At 39.2% G+C, this 22439-nt stretch overlaps 1 protein-coding gene across 1 annotated transcript; it reads right to left on the reverse strand.

The window, feature by feature from the left end:
• Positions 1–14385: 14385 nt before the first annotated feature.
• Positions 14386–22087, reverse strand: RTCA (RNA 3'-terminal phosphate cyclase). Its single transcript, XM_063165609.1, has 11 exons — positions 21902–22087; positions 21696–21796; positions 20686–20829; positions 19773–19896; positions 19234–19292; positions 18582–18723; positions 17346–17470; positions 17154–17212; positions 16548–16642; positions 15342–15446; positions 14386–14990 (listed from the first exon to the last, which is right to left on the reverse strand). The coding sequence occupies exons 1-11, from the start codon at positions 21944–21946 to the stop codon at positions 14886–14888; spliced, it is 1104 nt and encodes a 367-aa protein (XP_063021679.1). The 5' UTR covers positions 21947–22087; the 3' UTR covers positions 14386–14885.
• Between the last annotated feature and the right edge of the window lie 352 nt (positions 22088–22439).

A 22439-nucleotide genomic window follows, 5' to 3' on the forward strand; every position in this document is an offset into this window, starting at 1 on the left:
CTAGCTCACTGTTAATTCAATAAAATGAGAAGCTATAAACCTCCAATATTCTCTTCTTCAAACACGAAAATCTACTTTATAAAAGTTGTTGTACTTTTTAATTAGCAGAGTCCTCTTGCTGCAAAAATGAGAGACAGGTGAGTAGATGTGAGTTATGATCAAGGCACCTGTTCAGCCTTGGGCTTGATTTAATAGGGAAGAGCAGATAAATTCTGTGTGAGATTACTGCTGAATCACCCACAAGGTTTCTGCAGTCTTTTATGGAAGCATATGCATAATTTTTGAATGAGACCAAATTAAGATAGTAACAAGATAATTGTAGAAAGACTCAGTGAAAGGGAAATGATGTTCATTATGATGCAGAGCATGAGAATGACCACAGTATGTCAAGCTGAGGCTTTTAACTAGCAGCAGGTAAAATGGAATGCCTAAAAATGCTGTAAAATCAACAAGCATGGTAATATGCTCTCTAAATGCACTCCCAGCCTCCAGCTCCTTTGAAGCTCAGGAGTTTCCTGAGTCAGAGATTTCTTCACTGCACTTAGCAACTTGCAAGGGGGTTGGTTTTTGTCACTTGAAATTATGTAAATCCATAGCATGCACAACATCTTTGTTTTCAAGAGAAGAAGCACTGCTTTGCTGAGTTTGAGATCTTATGGTGGTATGTTTGGGAGCTTTTGAAATTCCTGCATTACACTGTTTTAGTTTGTGTTCTTTCCAAAATGGAAGAAAGTGAGTGAAGGCTTGAGCCATCTTTCAACACTGAGCTATCTAGATTTCTAGATAATGTCTGGGACACAAGAGAATGTAGTGTGAAGAACTCTGCACAGCATTGCCACAAGCTGTCAACAGCAGGAGAGAGGGATTTGGCAGGGATCCCACAACCTAGCTGGAGAGCTGAATGTTCAAGACCTATTAAGAGGTAATTCTGCATACAATTTATATTGCCAATTACTGCATTTAACATGGTACAGATGAGTAATCAATTAATTTCATATTTGAAGAACTGTCACTTAGATATTCAATATTCAAATACAATGGAGCAGGGGATGTCTGTGACAGTTATGTTCAGGACTAGCAGGAGCAAGACCAGCCTGCTCTTGTTCTTTGCAAACAAAATGAAAGCCTTTCCAATCCTTTCCACAAAAACTCTAGGAAAAAATTTGTGGTGAGTTACTGAGATTAGAGGAGAGACTACTGTTTTTGGTATGTAGAAATCTGGAGACCAGAGAGTATTAATGAATTGCTGATGCATTGTTAATTGTCCTACTCTTATTTAAATAAGAGTAATAATAAAACATGGTAAAGACTAAAACAGGTAAGAGAGAAATATGTGCAATCTTACTGAATTGGTAGAACATTTTAAAAAACTTCTAGAATTTTGTAAAAGATTGTTTACATAGGTATTGTTTCCACTGTTAATGACAAAAATTTAATTTCAAGGTAGCATTTTGTATGATTTATCAAAATGAATATGTGAAACAATAGGCCAATAGCATGAAGCACAGATGAAACAAGAGATTCTTTTGTTGGAGCCTCTGAAGAGTGTGTAATCAGAGCTCAAGTCTATGACACTTGAAAAGAAAAACTGTCAGTTCTGAACCACCAGATTAACATCCTTGCCTGTACTTAAAAGATGAATACCTCTTTTCATTTATCTTTCCTGCAGTTGAACTGTCAAGAACAGACATCTTGAAAGCCTGTTTTTTGAGTGTCTTAAAAGAGCCATCCTGGGGCTGGAAAGAGACAGAAGTCTGCAGTCTAAAGGAATGTAGTGCAGTGCACCTTCTAGGTCACCCTGAGATTATGGCCCAAACAAATTGTACAAAGAAGTATCTTAAATTTTATTTAATCTGCTTGGCCAACCTAATTCTTGATAATTTGATTTCCAAACATTCAAGAGGTCACAATTAGACTGAGTTAAAGCAAGACTTTTTCAAAAAATACACTCATGACAGGTTTAAAAGACAAAGTATGAGAAATTTTGTGGCAAATGCAGTTCTACTTTTCTGTGCCATTTAATCTGTTTTGCAGTTTGAAGTTTTTAAGATGCAGATATGTCTAAGTACTGATGCTAGGTTAAAAAAAATGCATCTTAGAAGCGAGAAGTGTGTTTCTGGACTGATAGAAGCCTTTCAATATTCCTGCAGTCATCAGAGATTAGGGAGAACACAGAGCCAGTTCCTTCTCAGAGGTGAACGGTAAAAAGACAAGGGGATATGGCCAAAACATGTGACAAGGGAAGTTCCAGTTGTATGTGAGCAACAAATGCATGCTGAGGGTGGTTCAGCAGCCAGAGCAGGACCCCAGCAGATGTAGGACCTCTGCCCTTGGGGGTTTTTACAATTTAGGTGAAAAAGACCATGATCAGTGTAATCTAACTGTAAAGTTTGCCCTGCTTTCAGTGAAACACTGGACTTGATGATCTCCTGTGATCATCCCTGCCTAAATTTTTCTGTAACTATGCATGACAGAGGCTTCCATGAGATACCATTGGTTTTTTGATAAGGAGCAGTGTAATTCCCATACAAGGTCAGATGAAAGCTATTCAAGCAGACACTGCTAATAAGCAATAAGCAGCAACCAAAGTTTCACAGGAGGATGTAAGAAAAATCCCTGAAGACAGATTTAGGACCAGCTGCTTCTATAGTATTAAGGTGGGGGTTTTTTCACCTGATACATATTGCCTAAATGCAGGCATAGGACTCAGTCTGTCCTCCAAATCATGGCATAGTTATAAGTCTAAAAGTCCAGTCATTTCATGACTCCTTTTTAAGTGCTCTCCCAATTACTTCCTGTGGAAAAGAGTTGCACAGTTTAATAAGACACTTTGTGAAGGGTATTTCCTTTGATAGGTTTAAAATGCTTCTCCTTTTTGTCCTCTTGTTTCTGAGTAATCTGTCATGCTTTCTAAAACCTCTAGTGCAGTGTCACCTTTCATAAACACGTCAGTGTGATACTTTCTATTCCAAAGGAAGCTTCATCATTTACTTACCTTAAAGGAGCTATAATATTTCTTGGATTATTCTGCATCTCATTCCTCACATTGCAATATTTTGGGGATATTGTTGTCTTAAGCTGACATGGTCTGGCTGATATCCATAGTTTCCACTCCCAATCACCCATAGTAAGCCAAAAAAGGGGTCTACTCCTTACAGAAAACTAATTTCTCATCCAGCCCTCCCTTTTTTCTTTTCTTTTGGGTCAGTTTTGATTGGATCAGATCCTGAATTGATCCAATTGCTATATCACCTTGTGTTTAGTTAGGTTGGTGCAGCCAAGGGAGAGGTGGTGACTATCATGATGAAGACAGAGCCATCTCTTCTGCTCTTGCATCAGTTGAAAGTGTCTGTGACTCCTGCTAGCTGATTTTTTTTAACCATAGAAGCACACTCAGCAGAGACTTTTACTGCACCTAGAACAGTGATTTTTAATTGCCTGTTTATTAATAACTTCATCTAAATGGTCATTGTTCTACATGTCAGCAAAAATTTCCTGTGGAAAGGAAGGGGAAAGCAGTTGGCTGGTCTCTGGAAGTCTTTGGTATTTACAAAGCCTGACCTGGATTTTCCAAGTAAGTTGACTGAAAAATATTTTCCATTTCCCAGAGGAGTTTCAGTGTATTTGATAACCACATTTAGGACTTCCCTTAGAGTATCCTTGATTGAAAAGCATATGCAAGTAAATCTGTATCCCCAGAAAGAGTTTAAGATTGCCTTAACATTCTTTTAAGTGCAAAGACCTGTACTAAAGGTTAATGAGACCATCAGATCACACAGGATACAGAATTCAGCCTCTACAAAGGAAGATGTGATGATGGACTATATCTCTGCTACAACTGCCCTGCAGTGCTTTGCAGCCATATCCTTTTCCACCTTGTTGCAAATGGCAATTTAGAATCAGCCATGCATAAATCACCAATATCATCAAAAGCCCATGAAAACATAGATTTGCTCATCATGGAAAGTTCTAAGAAGCTTTGCTGTAAGGCAAGGTAAAATATTATGGTTTTAATAAATAAGCATTGAGTAAAAGAGAAATTTTCACTTCTTGTTCAGTATTAGTTACAGAAAGCACCTCTTCTGCTCCTTTCCTGTTTGAAAATTCTCACTTGTGCATCTGCTCTAGATTGAAGTTGTGTGACTATTTCAGTCACATCCCATGAACTCCAGTGCTTCCCTGTGTTATTGGTGTAACACCTCTTCAGTGGCTTCCACCTCATCAACTCTATTAACCAAGAGTCCAGCTGGGTGAAACAAGAGGACACCAGCACAAACCCAGGGCTTGTGCACCATCCATCATGGTGTCCTCTGCCCCTGGAGAAAGCTGCAGTCTGGAACCAGGACCTCTTGCTAAGGAACCCAGGGAGCACATACTGTGCTGTAGGTGAATGGGTGCTCTGAGTTGCTCTCAGCAGTTTTGCTGTACAAATGATACATATTGGTATGTCAGCATCTTCCCAGCATTGTTTTGAAACAGCAAGTTGGTTAAGAACACATTTTGTTCCTGTTGTCTTGTATTATCACTCTCTTGCTCAACAATAAAAAATGCCAAAACCCCCAAAACTTTATGTCAAAATCCATGAGTTGAGCACATAAATCTGCAAATAGTTGCTGTTTTTATTCCTAATCTCTTGTCATAAAGAAATTGCTTAGGAAATAAATTTCCATGATAGCCTAGAGTCAGCTGCTTTACACACATATATGTGTAACATATATATATATATGTATGTGTGTAACATTCATGGCAACCAGCAGCAGTTCCTTTTTAGAGGAGCATAACTACAGTGTGATCTACCAGCCATCCTTGCAGCTATTTCATCCCCTGACCTAAATTTGGGAGTTTGTCATCACCACAAACACTACTACTCTTTGCTTCTAAGATTAAAGGGGGAAATAATGTCTCTATCTGCATGCAGTTGTAAAGCTGTGCCAGAGTAGGTTTTTCTCTGTTTATTACTTCTGCTGTGGAAGAAGAGTGCTCTTCCTCACATGGTGGTAATTTTAGTGCAGGCTAGATAAAGCATACATAGAAGTAAAATGCTGTGAAAGAGACTATTCTGAAATTTGAACACATTTTCTTTAATCTCTTTTTTCTGGGCTTTTTGTGACTATTGCGTATCTTGGTTTAACTGAAGGTCAGTCTTACATTTATGTGAGAAAAATCAGTCTTGTTCTTTTCCTGGATGAAGTTGGGAAACCTCAGGAATCTCATGCAAGTAATTTTGTGAAATTTCCATCCCAGCTTCCCAGCAGTTTAGATGCCGTCTTAGTCATACTCTGAAGAATATTCTGCCACTTAAACAAGGAGTACTAAAAGATAAACACACTTCTTTCAAAAATGTCTGTTGTCTATGGGCAGTAACTTATTTTGCTAAGGACTGAAAGGTAATTGCTAGCCCTCAAAAATGTCCATGTATACAATGGGGATCCATTTTTGCTAGAATGGTATTTGACTGACTTTACTTCATAGCTTCCTTGAGCCAGAACTCCCAGATAATTCATGCTGCCTACACATTAAATCTCACTTTGTCTAAGATTTGAGCCAAGAACTTGCCAGGAGGAGTGACTCAGCCATGGGGATAGCCTGGTTCCCATGAAAGTCTATCCCTCTAGGCTCTGTGGGTGCAGCTGGCTCCAGGAACTTGACCATGAACATAGGCTCAGCTACAGCACTACATGCACGAGCTTAATTTCCTCAGTTTCATGTGGTTTAAATAACAAATTGTCTGATGCAGAAAACCCCAACCCAGCTCTGTAGGAGGATGTGTCTCTCTTCTATTTATGCAGAAAAAACGTGAATCCCATAATCTAGCATTCCTTCCATTTCATAAGATGTCATGAACTGCCATTTCTGCAGCTGTCTCTGCAGGCAGAGGCTTGTGCTGCATTTACGGGAACTGAGCCTCTGCTCATTTACACTGTAGGAGGGGCTTCCACAGACATGTCCTTGGATGTTTTCTGCACCTCCAAATGTGGTTCTCAGGAAGTAAAGTGGTTTCACAAGGACCAAGGTTAGCTGGAGCCAGACTGTGATTCTAATTCTGTAGTTTAACAATATTTTAATATTGTAATGCTTCTCTAAGTAGATGTGAATGTGAGAGGAAGGGGGGGAAGGGAAATGAGGGAAATGGAAAGCTGGAGAGAAGGTGAGAAATGTGCATAAAACAGGAAAGAAGTGAACTTGAAAGCAGAACATGGAAAATAAAAATAGAAGCAGAAAGGGAAATTTAAAAAAAAAAGAAGTAAAAAAGACAATTTAAAAAAAAAGTGATTCTATTTGTCATAAGCACTTGGCTCAGCTGCAACAGAGTCTGCAAGATGGAGACACTGATAGCCTGCAGTGCAGGAAATGGGCATTGCTCACTTCTTCACAGGCTCACATGCTACAGCAGATAATGGATGAATGAAAGAAAGAAAGAAAGAAAGAAAGAAAGAAAGAAAGAAAGAAAGAAAGAAAGAAAGAAAGAAAGAAAGAAAGAAAGAAAGAAAGAAAGAAAGAAAGAAAGAAAGAAAGAAAGAAAGAAAGAAAGAAAGAAAGAAAGAAAGAAAGAAAGAAAGAAAGAAGAAAGAAAGAAAGAAAGAAAGAAAGAAAGAAAGAAAGAAAGAAAGAAAGAAAGAAAGAAAGAAAGAAAGAAAGAAAGAAAGAAAGAAAGAAAGAAAGAAAGAAAGAAAGAAAGAAAGAAAGAAAGAAAGAAAGAAAGAAAGAGAAGCTTAGATAAATTTAAAGGGTAATTTAAACCTGCTGGGTGTCAGAAATGTTGTAATATGTCATGAGATCCTATGGAAACTTGTGCACGTTTTGCTGAGGTTTTCTTGTTTTCTTCTGCTGAATTTTGTCCTTATTTCTCTTACCCGTATTACACATCTAGGGAAGTAGTGGATCTTGGAAATAGCTTGCCTATGATTTACTGGAAACTTGAATTTCATGCTCTCACATGTGGGAGAAGAAGCTTTAAGTAAAAAATGTTAGATTGTGGTGGCTGACTCTGACACAATTTCCTGGGCAGTGGGAGCCTTGGTTTGTGCTCCCAGGCTCACTGTGCAGCCCATGAGTAGTGGAGCAGGGAACCATCCAAACCCTTGGTTGCTACTGAGCCCAAGTGGTATGTGGGCAAGTTCAAACCTCAGTTCACCCTGCAGGAATATAATTCCTTTCATTTGTGGTCTTGTATTGTGGGGGACCAGCAGCCTTTTGAGCAGAACACCACAGTAGTCAATAACAGTCAGAACAAGAGGTGGTAGGGTTTCCTTCTTCCACAATATGTGCATTAAAGCATCTCCCAGGAAGTAAAATACCCTCATGTTAAATTCTTCCTCTGTTCCTTCCTTCCAGAACAGATTTAACTACCTTTCCCTCCTAAGTGCAACAATCACTGCTGTCCCATTTGCTGTGGGACAGAGCCTCTCCTTTTCTCCTGCAGGATAACCAGGATGACTGCAGTGTTCATATGAAAGTTTCATTGGTTCTGTTTCAGGATCATTAAATAATCATTGGATAAAACACCTACTTTCTGTCTAAATATGAGTTTGAGCTTGACTCTTGACTGAATGGCAAAGCATTTGAATTGTGCTTATTTTACAGAGCACATATTAAATAATAAACAGGATACAGGAATCTGGCCTGCAGTCAGAGGACATAAATCTTGTCCTGGAGGTCACCATCCTATGAGACGGAAGCAAACAAATCTATCTAAAAGCACAGTTTAAAAACTCTTTTTTGCTGACTGACCAAACTGTGTTAAAAGGAAGTTAGTTCACCATCACACTGACCTTTTCCTCTGTGAAGGTGGCTATCACTAATTCTATTACATTCATTTCTCACTGCAAGCACTAAGGGTTAATATAGAAAGTATTTTAGTTTAGTATATTATATATTATCTCAACCCACTCTAAATAGTCTATTTCATTTTTACTAATTAAAGCTGTCTTTATCTACATAGGTTTTAAAACTGATGGAAAAAAAAAAAAGACAAGAAAATTTAAATGTATCCTCACTTTCAGAGGAGCTGAGCACATTGCAACAATTGTAAACTTCAGTGGGAATACAAAGAGCCACTTCTGGAATCAGGACTTCATACAGGTATGTAAATATTCTCAACTTTACCTGGCAGCAGGGTCTGTCTTACTGAAAGAGATAAATTTCTAAACCAGTTAACTGTTTTTCTCCAGAAGTCCATCAAGTTTGAAAATATTTTTCCAGTTGTAACTAATAAGGTGAAAGAAATCAGTACATTTAAATGTTTCTATGACATGGCTGCATAGATATTTTTCTTTCCCTTCAACAAAATGAGGAGCTTAGATGGATTTTTGGTAGTTGTTTTATGAAATAATTCCATTTTAGAACTGAAAAAGAGATAAAGAAAAAAAAAAAAAAAACAAAATTAAGAAGTATTTTAAATGCTTTTGAGAGCAGAGACTTCTATATTATGCAATGGAAAGAGGAAAAAAACCCCAGCAAAGGTAATATTGTTCCAGCTGAGAACTCAACAGTGTGTAGCAAGATCACTGGTAAAACTGAGGAGCTGAAGTTCAAAGCCCAGAGCTATGACATGGGGAATATGTGGGGATAAAAAGATGAAAGCTTTCAATAGATAGAAGGCCCAAGATTTGCCAGTCTTTACAAAATGTAATTAATTTTTAAGTCCTATTTTGAGTTCATACAGTTCAGCTTAGTTTAAAGAATCTTTCTTTATAGTTTTACATCTGATAATTTGATTATGAAAATGAACTCTCCCACATAGCAGAGAATGCTAGCAATCCTGTTCTGATAAGAGATATTTATACAGCACCACCAAATCACTTTAAGATGAGGGGGCCATGTGCTTATCCTCATTTCTGATGACGAGTCCTCTGTAGCTATCTAAGATTTGTCAGCACTTGTTGATATTCCCTGTTCAGTCAGGGTCAGTGCTTTCCAGTGCTACTTCAGAGCAACTGCTTTGACTTGCTTGGATATTCTGTGAATTGAGACTCTTTCTTTGTGCTTGCAGCTTAGAATAGAGAGGTGCTGGTAGAGAACCTAACTTTTAACTTACCTTTGATCAGGGAGAAAAGAAAAACCTAAGGAATCTTGAGAAACAGAGCAGGGGAAGAAAGGACTAATTTTTGTAAAAAGCAATATAATTGGTAAATTTTCATAGCTGAAAGGGATATTGAGTGAGCATAAAACATTTGTTGTAAAGTATTTCTTAGCAAGCCATTTCAGCAAAGCAGGATTCAAAATCATAGTTGTCTATGGAGAATTTGGGGGAGATGATGGTAGAACAAAAGTTATGGAAATCATGTTTAGACTCACTGCTTACTCTTCCTTCCTTTCTTTCCAAATGATATAATCTAATAACCATTTTAATTTGTGTCAATAGCCCAAGTTCCATCTTCATTTTAAAAAATGTAAATTCCCAGTCATGGTTTCATCATATTAAAAGCAAATAGTTGCTATTATATTACAAAGAAGCCATGACTGCTGTTTCTAAAACACAGTATATTGGAATTTGTCTTAGTCTGCACAGGCATTTTCTGTAAGACCCATTCTGTTCAAAAGTGAATGCTTTATTCATCAGTTTTTTTAATGGAATGCAGTATTAATATAAGAAAGAAGTAACAGAAGCCTGAGTTTGTTCTGATGCTACAAAGATTAATAGCTGAGAAAGCATATGATCTACTAGAGCATTTCTGGATTACAGGAGTTGGATAAACTTCAAGTCAGTTGGCGTTGTATAAACTAGAAAAGTGCAATGCATGTAAAATTCTGTTTATGCAGTGGTTTCCATATGAAAAAAAAATCATTAAACCCTGTAACAAATTGTCTTTTTATATAGGAATCATTTATTTGGTAATGAAAGTCTAAAGTAGATAGAAAAATATCTCTGGAAGGAGAAAAAGAAAAATAACATTAGATGTTTTCTGAGCCGATATTTCTTGCAATGGATCTTTGAAAACTTGTATGCTGTGACATAAAAAGTCTAAAATTTAATCCTAAAAAGTTTTATGTGAAGAAAAAGATTCAGTTATTATTTGAAAGTATGATTTTCCAATAAGAGTTCCTTGTTCTAGCAGATGTCCTATCATTATGGGATCCCAGATACTTTGGATTTGGAAAGCATTGCACAGAAAGCCTCCTGGGCAGAGGAAAGACAGTTGGGTGGGACAAAAATTCAAAGTCACACAGCTCGCACTGGGACGTTCCCCATATGCACACTCCACGAGAGCTTTTAGCTTTTAAGTGCACTTATCAGTAGGTTTCCTAAGCCTTGAACTCTGGCCTTCAAGGCAATAGAAAATCTGGGATTAAAAGAAAAAATCTGGTTCTGCCCAAGTTTACACAGGACTGTGTTCTCACTTGTTTTACCTGCCTTTACTGACCTTTCTGCAGTCAAATATTAGGGAAGCACTTTTCAGCTGACCTATTTTACTTGATTATTAGATATTGATATTATTTCCTATTCTCTCTGATCACCAACGCATTTGATGTCTGTGTTTGTAGTCACTTCTTTTGAATTAAAGATGTAGCTCTAATTCTAAAATTTCTTAATTGTTTCCATTCTAAAGAATTTGTGTTGACAATTTTTTTCCTATATGCACCTTTGTTTAGTGAAGTGTTTTATTTAACCTATGGTTGATTTCAGCATCATCACTTCTAGATAACCTGTGCTGGAATATCTTAGAGAATTCTTCCACACTATGTTGGGATAACCATTACTTGCTGGATAGGGATTTCAGGCTCATAGAATGAGGTGGGAAAGGATCACAGGTGGGCTCTGGTCAAAACTGCTGCACAATGCAGGGTGAGCCCTGAGCTCAAGCTGGGTCAGTCAGGGCTCTGGCCAGCCTAAGCATCTCTCATTTCTGTTTCTCACCCTCTGCCATGCTCCATGGGCCTGACTCCATCTCCTCCCTCACCCTGTGCAGGCACCGGCCATTTGCAGGTAGCTCTGAGCCCATTCCCTCCCCTTCCCTCAGTCTCTCCTTACAGAACTCCAGCCCCAGACCAGCTTCACCACTGGTGTTTTCCTTGGATGGAAGGGCCCAAAACTGGATGCAGTGGTCCCAAGATGGGCTAGAAAATAGTGAACATGTCACTAACATGTCAGTGACCAGAATGAAACACCCAGGCTCAGAAGAGGAACAGTCACCAGAAAATCTAGGGGCATGAAAGGAGAAAAGGTTCAAAAATATCCTTTTTGAGAGGAACAGAGTTCAGTCAGAACCAGAGTGCAGTATTTCCTGGAGAAAGTTTTTTAACTGGCTGCATATAATGCCCGTTTTATTTGTCTTGCAGCTCCAGTCCCCACATACCTGAGTGCAGTGCCTCTGATCACTGCATTCATCCAAACACAATTCTTTCATGCAAGTGCACCAGAGACACACAGTTGGAGAGGATTTATCCCATTTCCTTGGTACATAGAACTTCTGAGTCATTGCCACTACTTGTTTGAGCAGTGCTAAATGTAAGCATCTTAGTTGTATCTGTACACCCACACTGAAGTTTTTATATAAGATTCAAATGTGCCTGATTAACATAAGAAAACCCAGTGCATATTTGTGGAGCAGGTGCAAGCAATGTCTCATCTCTTCCTGAACAAAAGGTTAATACATTCTCACCAGTGACTTAATCCAACCTTATAGTTAAAAGATTTGTGATTGCAAATGGATAAAAATGAAAGTTAAAAAGCTTCCAGTAATGCCCTGTAAATATCAGTTAATATTCAAAGAGGACAGGGTGTTTAAAAAAACAAAGAGTTACACCACTAACTACCAACAACTAATTTGCACACACTGCATTAATTTAAAGAATTATTTATACTCTAAAATTTAAGCCCAAATGCATACAACATGTGCAATGTAGGAGTGTGAAGTAACAAGGTCTGCAGCTCGTGTTTTGACTCGTAGATTTAAAATCAAGTGAATTGAAAGTAAATGTAAGCCCAGAGGATTTAAGTTTTATGGTGAAGAACTCCATTGAAAAGAGAAGCTAGCAACCTGACAGAACATGAATGATAGCAGTAATCCCAAATCCATTTCATGGTTTTTATAATTTCAGTTAAAATTTGTTTAAGTATACATGTAATGAAGAGTAATTATGATATGTAGAAAAAGAAGAGGAATTACAATAAACATTTCCTGGTAAGAGGTTATCATGAAGTGACAGGATGTGAATTGGGCCTGGGTAACAGGATTCTGTATGTGTGTATATGTGTGCTATATGTGTGTGTGTGTGTGTAGCAGGGGGTAACAATTATTTGGAGAATTTAATCCCATTGAGGAGTAAAACCTGTTGTGGATGACTCCCATCTAAAGCTTTTCCAATCCCAAGGAGAAAAAGGTTGCATGTAAATCCTTGTCAAACCAGCTCCAGCTTCCTCCAGTGCAGGAAGCCCAGCAGGGATGGCACTAGGGGACAGCCCTCACAATGACAAGACAAGCAAAGAAGGGGCAGCTCTGCAGCCTCTCCCCTGCCCACTGCTGGCCTCAAGGTCAGGGCACAAGGAGCAAGGGCTGGGTGCTTGACCAGGCAAGCAAGGACTGCTAGTTAGGAATGACAGTGCCCTGTGGAACACACTTTCATATTTAGCTTTCATATTCTCCAGATTCTGTACTGCATTAGTATATGACTCTGAACTTCATATAAAGTATCAGCAAGCTCTCGTCACAGTTTAGTTAGACAAAACAATCCTGTTGCAGCTTCAGGCCCAAAAAGTGCAAACCACAGCGAGTTGAGGAGCGCCGTCTGGGAGGATGGGACTTCATAACCTGGAGCTGTAATTGGACAATTAACCCCAATAAGTTTATAAGTTTTGTAAATGGACCAAAACTTAGAAAAGTGTGAAAACTCATGACCCAGAGTCCATCTTGGGTGGGGCCACAGCCAGGCTCTTGTACTGCCCAAGATGTATCTTTTGAAGAGTTTTTTTAAAAAACACCTACTTTATTCCTTTATTTCTGTCTAGCCTTTATTCTAGGTATCCTCTCAAGGCATCACTGGTAACCTGGGTTTGTTAATCTTTCTTAAATGTGCTGGCTGAGCATTTACATGTTTTTCTATGTCTTCAAGACAAAAATTGCACTTCAAATTTTCAATGGGATTTTTTTGTTCAACTGAATTTTGTTTTATTTAGTGATTTTAAAAAAATACTTTTTAAATCTTTCATTGATAACAAAATCTGTACATTCAAAAACCAAGTCAAGTATATTAATCTTTTGAATAATGAAAATGGGTAAAGATCCATTCAAATTTGGTTTTAAGAGCTTGTTTTCTTAAGCACAGACAGCAACTTATTTGGTATTTTCTTTCAAGTTATTTTTTTTAATACATTCAGAATTCTTCAAAAAAGGGAACACAGATAATCATTAACAGCATGGCTGAGTAACTCAAGTGTTCTTCAAAGGATGTTGAGTCTGTGTCCCAAAACTACTTCAGCAGGTGACTATTGCCCCCTTCAGACTATTCCCAGTACTAGAGAAAAATAATTAGTTGGAAATTAATAGCATTCCTTTGCAATACAGGGAAAACCCTATGACGAAAGATACTGTTAAGTAGATAGTTGGTGAACTTTCTTGGATATTAGCAAGGGATTTTCCTGGTATTAGAAATGTACAGTAATGCATTAAGTAAGTAATTACATCAATTAGTACAGCAAACAATACCTCCAAGTTGCATCTTCAGCAGTTAGATTCAATAGTCCCAACTGATGAAAAAAAACTTAGAACAACGGCTGCAGGATGGGCTGGGGAACTTGAAAATCAGTTCAAGCTTCCAGAGTGCATTTATACAGTTTTGGTTAAGTGATTCCAACTCCTTGATTGGGGTCTTCCTATGCAAAACCAGTTGTACCCTATTTCTCATTTCACCTTCCTTCTACTTCAGAGAAAGTTTTTGTAGCATGATCAACACCTCAACACCAGCCTGGTAGAAGCTCTTCTTTACTTAATGCCCAGATAGGGGATAACACACCTGGATTTTATATGCCTACACAATTTGTATGCATTTACAGTACTCCATGTTCACACACATGGGTACTGTGTCTGTGTGTTCACCAGCACCCTGATCTCAGCTGAAATTAAGTACTCCCTTCAAAAAGAACACCACCTCAGTGAAAATGTAGCCTCAGTTAGTATGCTAAGTGACAAGGGCAACTGCAGCTAGAAAATAAAATCATATCATGGAGTCAATTCTTGGTGCCTGAGCCGTAATGTGGTATATTGATTTAGCTTGCCTGAGCATCTATCATAAAATAGATGAAAAAAAAGATTTAAAAGAGTATCTTATGCATTGAGTCTTCTTTCCACAGGGAGAAAAAGAAACTATGCTTCTGAAAATTTATTTTATATCCACCTTTCCCAAGCACAACCTGCTGAGATACCAGCAAATATAAATATCAGCCTGTTATAGGGTGCTACTGCTTTATTATTTAGCAAATGGCTAAGGAAGAACAGCAATACAGATTTGATGGTGCATTTAATTCCATGTACCTCATAACATAAAGGTTTCCAGAGAACAGAACTTGCAGTTTTTAAAAGTGAAAGAAATACTGAACTAAAATAGTTGTTTTCTATAGTTATTTTCTACTCAGGTAAAGTTCAAAGCCTCTCCAGTTGAAGCTCTTGCATACATACAGTATATGCTATTTGCTGTCCTGTTGCTACTCATTTTGCTGCTAATAGTAAAAAAAACAAAGTAAAGTTTTCATTTTCACATGACAGATTTTCATCATACCAAGGAAAAACTTGACAACAACCTTCAAGTTAAATCTCTCAGATGTGACAGAAGGCTCCTCCTCTTCAGGCAGATCATACATCCAATGAAGTGTAGTGCAATACATCACTGAGGTATGTTGAATGTTGCTTTTGGCAGCTTGCTGCCTTTCTTTTTTTCTTTTTTTTTTTTTAGCATTTTAAGTTTGAGTTTATCATCCCCATTCCTTGGCACTCAATGATGTAGGTATCATTACCAGGGTCTTCCTCTTCTGACTTTGTCACAGTAAATTTGGCCTAGAAGAGGATTAGAAATGCATCACTGATTAAGTTATCACATACACAATATTGAGTATCTGATGTCAAATAATTGTATTGCCACATGTTTATGTATATTACAGCTTTGACAGATTTAATTCAAAAAAACATTTAAATAAATGTGGTAAAAGTATCTAACCATTCTAAAAGCCTTTAAATCTAGAGTAGGTTCACTTTGTACAGGAAAACTCCCAGGTAAATACTACAGCAATTGTTTTGTCAATGCTTCTCCTCCATGATCAAGTTCAGCTCACACTGCCTGATGAACTGCACACTGCCAAGCTACTGGAAGAAAATGAAAGGTAAAACTTCCTGAATGTTTGGACTCACCTTTGTTAGCTGCTCTGCAAAGTGTATAGCTGTTTGAGTATGCAGTGTAATCGGTCCACTTTTCACTTTAGACACTCCTTTTGCTAATGCCATAAAAATGATCAGCTGAAATGGAGGGAAAGGTAATTACTAACGCATTCTTCAGATTCAAGGAATTTACTGATTAAAAAACCCCAACTAAAACATGCAAAATTTCTGTAAATATAAAAATTTTCTCTTCTAAGTTTGATAAAAGTTCATGAAGCTGAGTTTGAAGAGTGATCCACGGCTCCAGAAGTTTGGAGATTGCTACTGTAATACCTATTACAGAAGGGGTATTTTTCCACAGTAGCCCCTGAATTCCTATTACTGAATTCCTGGCCCTGAATCCCTGTTATTACAATTAACTTTGCTCTCCCCCACTGTATTGCCCCAAAATTTCCCCAAGCCACATTAAACTCCAGATTAGTAGTTTACTTATATGGAGAGAATCTCAGGAAGAGGTACTTTCAATTCTAACACTTCCTGATCACATATTCACCAGAGAGACACCCAAAACACTTTGATTTGACTTAAAACCATCACCATGACAAGAATACTGCCAGGTGTGATTAACTCTGTGCAGTTCCCATACACAGTGACTCTGGCTGTGGCTTGTTCCCATCAACAGTACTTGCATGCTTTGAAAAAAGTAGGCTCAGTCCAAGACCCAAATATTTATTATACTACATAATATTCATGTGTGCCCAGGTGTTTACAGCTAAGAGCTAGCATCATCCTAGCTAAAGCAGCCCAAGATTCTTATCAGGCTAAGATAAGGCAGTGGAAGGCCTTCATTCTCAAATGAAATTAGGGGAGTAAGATAATTGGGAGCATGGTCTAGATATTCCCTAGTACCTTCCCTGAGTATCATTCTGTATATGTAAGGAGGGAGCTATTATCACTGCACCACATGGAATGCTAAATAGAAGCAAGTTCCTGCCTCTGTTTTCCATACTTACTGAGGGTTACAGAAAGGCAAAAATTTGAGGGTGTTGGTACAATGCTAAAAGCATTTGTGGTTCCTAAAAACTGCATGTAATTTGCTAATCCTAGTGATCTTGTGACTACACATCTCTGAGAGTACTAACATTTTGTCCCTTCCCTATTCAGATCTATATTGTTTTCAAATAGTGCATCCATGTTCTTGCTACTTCAACTTCATGTGAACACATGTAGGAACCTTACTTGGTCTTGCAGAGAATCATCCACAGTTCCACCATGTTTAAGATTCTGAAGCAGCATCTCTGCTGCTTCAATGCCAACTTTGTCAGCATTCTTTCCTAAGAGAGGAATCAGAAAGCTGAAAATTACTATTTAAAGTTTTAAAAGTACAAAAGAAAAAAACACCCAGAAAGCAACCCAAGAAATTGTCAACTTTTTAGATCTTATCTTCTTTAAAACTAATGCTCTTGCCTCAAGTGTCTGCTTTAAAAAAAAAAATCTCATCTTCCCATCTTATGCTTATATATAGTTTATATTTCCTAAGCAGCGGAAAAAAAGCAGCTTCATTTAGTCAGAAAAACATATGTTAAAACAAAGTCTATGCTCCTAAAGTTCAGAAATATTTCCAGTGATTCTCCATTCTGATACAAGGTAAATCTAACAGTTCTGCAATTTTTGTAAATTTCCATTTACTGTGTTTTAAATCTGCTCATTTCTGTTGTCCTTTATTTCTAAAAGCATATACTTAATAATGAAACATTCAGAGCATCAGATTTTTAAACAGGTGATACTTCAGATTCCTATTTGTTATTGGTATATTGAGTCTCAAAGAATTCACAGAAGTCTTACCTCTCTTGCCAAGTGATGACCCAGCTAACAAACAACCCGTTGAGGTCTCTGCAACAATACTAAGCAGAAAATAAAAAATAATTAAAATCAAAATCACTCATATTACAGTTTATTTATCAGATATGTAATCAGGTCCTAGCTAATTAACCAACAAGATTAGAGATAACAATAGAAAGCTTGAACTCATCTTACATTATTCCACTTCCAGTCCCAACAGCTTGATCATCAGGTTCTCTGACAGGCTGAATGTTAATGTAGAGGTCTCTGATTTCTCTTCTGATGCACCTCACTGCTGCTGCTGACATGTCTTTTGCCAGCTAACAAGACAAGATATAAATCCAGTAATTAAATTATGTAATATAGCAATGCTTTTTCCTCATAAATTCAACTATTACAGTCAATCCCTGAATAAAGGGGCTACTTTATTAACTAGAAAAACAAAGGACTGTTATACACCCCTATAAGCAGGATCTGAACATGATCTTTTTCCTGAAAGTTTTTCTACCATATTAGAATATTAGATCCTATAAAAATGACAGTTATAGAAATGTATGTAGAAATCAATATCAATAGAAATTAATGAACTTTTCTTCATTCATAGAGAAAAAAAAATTATTTTACTCTTCTCACAAAACTTTCAATTCTAAAAATAACTCATCCCAAAACCAAGTGCAAAAACTCCACCCCACAATTGTACAGAATATACTCTGTATGAGAGAATACACAAAATAACAATTTTACATTGCTAGCAAATGGGGACATAGGGAGCTTATCCCATTCTTGTGATCTAATCACAGCTATATTCACAGGTTTGGAGATTTTAAGACCAAAACCAGCAGTCCATAGCTTTTCAAAAAGTAACTCAGCCTCTCTTCCTTCCTCTATTAATTCCTAGCCTGTATGTGAGAAGGAACCTCAAGGAGATCCCAGCACTCAAGACAGAAGAATAGAAAAGAGGAGATATAAAGGAGCAAATTTATCTCCTTTTATTTTTGGCTAAACCTACCCTTAACCTGTTCTAATACCCTTAGCAATGGTTGTTGTAGACTGGCCTCCACCTATTACAGTGTTCATAAATTTATGCACAAGGGCCCTAATTTCAGATTTAAAATAATGCAATGAATATGAAGAATACATAAATCATAAGACATCCCTCAATATATGCCAAAGACTTGTGAATGGTCCTGTGAAGGATGAGGATACTGCTCTCATTTCCCATTTTAGCTTTACACTGCCGTGCAATGAATAAATTTTAGGTATGTCCAATATAATATTCTGCAGCCTGAATAATTGAAACCATTTAATAAGGTTGCTTAGCTTGTGTAAGACTGCAAAAGGCAGGAAACCAGAGGAATGTTGAGCAGATTGCATGCAATTTTATATAGCTATATAAAGTTGGATGCCACCAGAGCCATGATAAGCACTTACTTTGATAGGCAGTGCTCCAGCAACAAATGCCCTTCCATAAATCTTTGTCACTGTGCCACGTTCTGTTAAGTTTATTGGGCTCAGCTCTTTGACTGGAGACATCTGGACTACAACTTCACCACCTCCTTGAGGATAGTAGCCCCTATTTAGAAACAGTAATTGGACATAATTAAATGCAATGATCACAAGGAAACCAAGAAAAAGGCCAGGAGGCTCTTCATACATTTCACTATACATTTTTATGTTCCCTGTTACTGTACATACCAATTTTCTTGATGTGTGCCTTAGAAACCCTTATAATGGAATTAGGCTCTCTAACAGTAATCCTCTGTAATGAACGTCCTATTAACTTCCTAACACCAACCTAACTGCTCCTTGGAAAAAGCTCAGTAATGCACTGCCTGTTCAGCATGTGCTCCCCTCAGGGGAGCCAACAGGCAGCATTACACAGCAGCTGTAGACTCAGCAATGAAAAGACAGCCAAGAACCCTGTCCATTCATCATGTGGTGACAGTACACACAGGGGCAGCTAATGCAGATTAGTTCATGTATTATAAATTCACCCCTCAGCTTGACTGAGAGCCCCTTGTGTGCCTCTGCTCACACATGGGTTCAGTAAGGCCCAGCTCTGCTGCACTGCTCCACAACTCACCTCCTCTTTATGTCACAATTAAATGTGAAATTGAACTTTTCGACTATTGGCTTGAAAACCTGAAAAAGAAACATATAAGAGTGAATTTATTTTACATTGATAATTTCCCACTATGTTATACAATCTTAGAAGAAAAAAAAAAAGAGCTCAACACAAAAATTTCAGTTGCATTATCAAAAAAAAAGTTAGTCTCATCCATATAGCTTATTTGACATTCCTCATACTTCATTTTCAATGTCACTTTGTGTAAAAGGATTTCCTTATGGAAAAAAAGAAGAGTAATTCACAGCACTTCTAGAAAAAAGAATAAATTTTAAGTGAAATTTTCTGTAATAATTGAAACCAAAGAGACTATTTGCCATTTCAGGAAATTCCATGAAACACTGGTTGCTCTCTACAGCCAGTACACTAACAGTGCTATGTTCCATGCCTAATTCCATAATCACAAATAGACTTGCAGTAAGAGCAACAGAGGAACAGCAGTGACATTGCACACATACTCAGGGAAGATGCACCAAGGCAAAGGAATTTGTCCCTACCATGACTGTGTAGTCTATCTGGGGAGCCATCTCCGCATTAGTCCCACCTTTTAAATGAAGCTCTGATGGGGAAGCAGCAAACAGCACACAGGGCATTGCTACCTGCATCAGTAGGCACACACTCCTGAAAGCAATAATAACACACTCAAATGTCATACACTCATACTCCATGCAGTTCCACAGAATCATTATACATCAAGGAACATTTTACTGGAACATTTACTTTTGCATTTTATTTTTAAAATTATCTATAAACTTATCAGTCTTAAAAGATACTACTTCAAAACTTCATGTCCTTACCAAGCCTAAATATGAAAGTTTTCATTTCACATTAATTGCATCTTTAATAGTTCTGTTTGAAATAAAGTTATGTATCTTCCTTAGTATAGTGATGGGACTATGAAAACTGTGGGTTTAGGTAGTAGAAAAGGCTTAGGCAGCACTAACATTGTAATACATGGATGGAATATGTCCCATTTCCAAAAGAGCAATATGACATACTGTGCTACTTATGAGCATATAAGTAAAATGTCAAAATTTACCTTATTATGTGGTGATTATTTCAGACCTCATGGATGTGAGATACTCATTTAATTTAATGCATTTGGTCTGGTATGTAGCACACTAACATGAGGAAATTACACCTGAACTTTTAAAGCTGCTTTTTCCATGACATGAACCAAGCATTCAGCTTTTATATCAATCATACTTTTAAACTTCACATGTACTTCCTGCATATCCTACCTATACTACAGGTTCTTTGCTCACATAAATCTGGCTCAGGCAGCACATATCCTGGGGTCATTACCAAAGCATAAATGTTCTTTTTTCCCCCACCCCATCAATTTAAAAGTTATGTGACAATTTTAGTGACAATTTTAAAGTTATCAGAAGCTAGTGTACAAAGACATACCCTGCTGTTTTTGTATCTGCTATGTGGGTTCCACCTTTGATCTTCCCAGGAGTGAAGGTTATTTCTGTTGAGCCAATTTCTCCACCATTCAGCTTCCCATCACACAAATCTCGAATCATCTCCAATCCAGACAGATGCTGAGGTCTTAGAGTGACAATGCACAGTTAAAGACACATACAAGTAGACCACGTGCTTATGTTACATTAAAACAACCACTAAACACACTAAAAAACTACAACTGCAAATTTTGGATCAGACAAGGATCAGAAATTCACTCTGGTTGCTGCAGTACTTCTGAGTCCTCAGGAGCAAAAGAGTGGCATTCAGGCCATACTGGGATATGCAGGATTCTGGATCTTTTCCACTAGCATGGGCCCAAGACACATAGATGAGATGCAAGAGCAGCCACTTGTCCTAATGTGATAAATGCTTGAACAGAAATGCAGTGGGATAATGATGGCAGTACTGGCTGAGCCAGAACCAGCTGCAGGGCTACAAGACAGGCTTGCTATGTACTTGCCTTGTGCTTGTTTCCATTTGTTAGGGTAATCTAAATAGGAAATACACTAACTGCTTTTAACACTGGAAATATGCTAACTGTATCAGCACTAGGATACGCCCTATCTGTTCTTAGCACTGTAGGCTCGGTAAGCTGTGTTTTGCTCAGCATTACATCAGTGTGTTCCCCGTTTCAAAGCGTGTTCCGCTCAGCACCTGTGGAACCATTCCCCGGGCCGCGCCCTCACCTGCCCCGCCTGCGGCCCGGGCGGGACCGCGCTGAGGGCACCGGCAAGAGAACCGAGCGCGCTTCATGCCGCAGCGTTCCCCCTCACTCCTTGAGAGCCACAGACAGGATATTTTAGTAAAAAGGCTCTTTTAAAGCAATGGAAACGCAAATGTTTCAGACGAGAGCAGCCGAGGCCTTGCGTGGCCGTGCCCCAGCCCGGGAGGGCCCCACACGCCGTAAGTGACCGGCTGAGCGCCCCGGGACCGCCCGGGGAGGGTCTCACCTGAGGCCGGGCTGGCTGCGCCCGGCGCGGATCCGGCGCACCCGCAGCGGCAGCCCCAGCAGGCAGCTCAGCGCCGTGGACACCCGCAGGATCTGCCCGCCCTGCACGGAGAAATGGGCTCGTCAGGCGCTACGGCGCTTCCCGCACACCCGGCCGGCCCGTACCGCTGCCCGGGGCCAGGTAAGCCGCGGCCCGCTGGCGCTCACCCCCTCCATGATCCCGCCGTCTATCTCCACCCTGTCCCCGTCCATGGCTGGCGATGAGCGGTGTCTCTCGCAGAGGCCGCGCCGATGGGATCCCGGCGGGGCCCTAAACACGGCGAGCCCTCGGCGAAGCAGCCCCAGGCTAAGAGTGTTTGACGGCGGCGGCGCGCCCGGGATGCTGCAGTACCGGGGCGGGCGGCAGTGCCGGGCAGGCGCAGAGCGGAGGCGCCTCCCTGCCCGCCCGCCGCGGGTTGGTCGGGGCGGCTCCGCCGCGGGGAGGAGCAGCCGGCGGGCCCGGCTCTCCGGCGGGGGCTGGGACTAGCTCCATTGTCCCCGCGGTACTGACCGAGTCCCGCCGGAGGCAATGCCTCTCCCTTGTCCTGAGGGCCGGAGCGGTGACAACCGCGGCTCCTGGGAGATCAGAGCCGTGGGTAGAGCGCTGCCGCCGGAGGAGAGCAGCCGGACTGTTGCTGTCCTCGTTTCACGCTACTTTTCCTCAGAATCACAGAATGAATTCGGTTGTAAAAGACCTCTGAGATTA

Source organism: Melospiza melodia, chromosome 11 (assembly GCF_035770615.1).
Source record: "Melospiza melodia melodia isolate bMelMel2 chromosome 11, bMelMel2.pri, whole genome shotgun sequence".
Taxonomy (NCBI): domain Eukaryota; kingdom Metazoa; phylum Chordata; class Aves; order Passeriformes; family Passerellidae; genus Melospiza; species Melospiza melodia.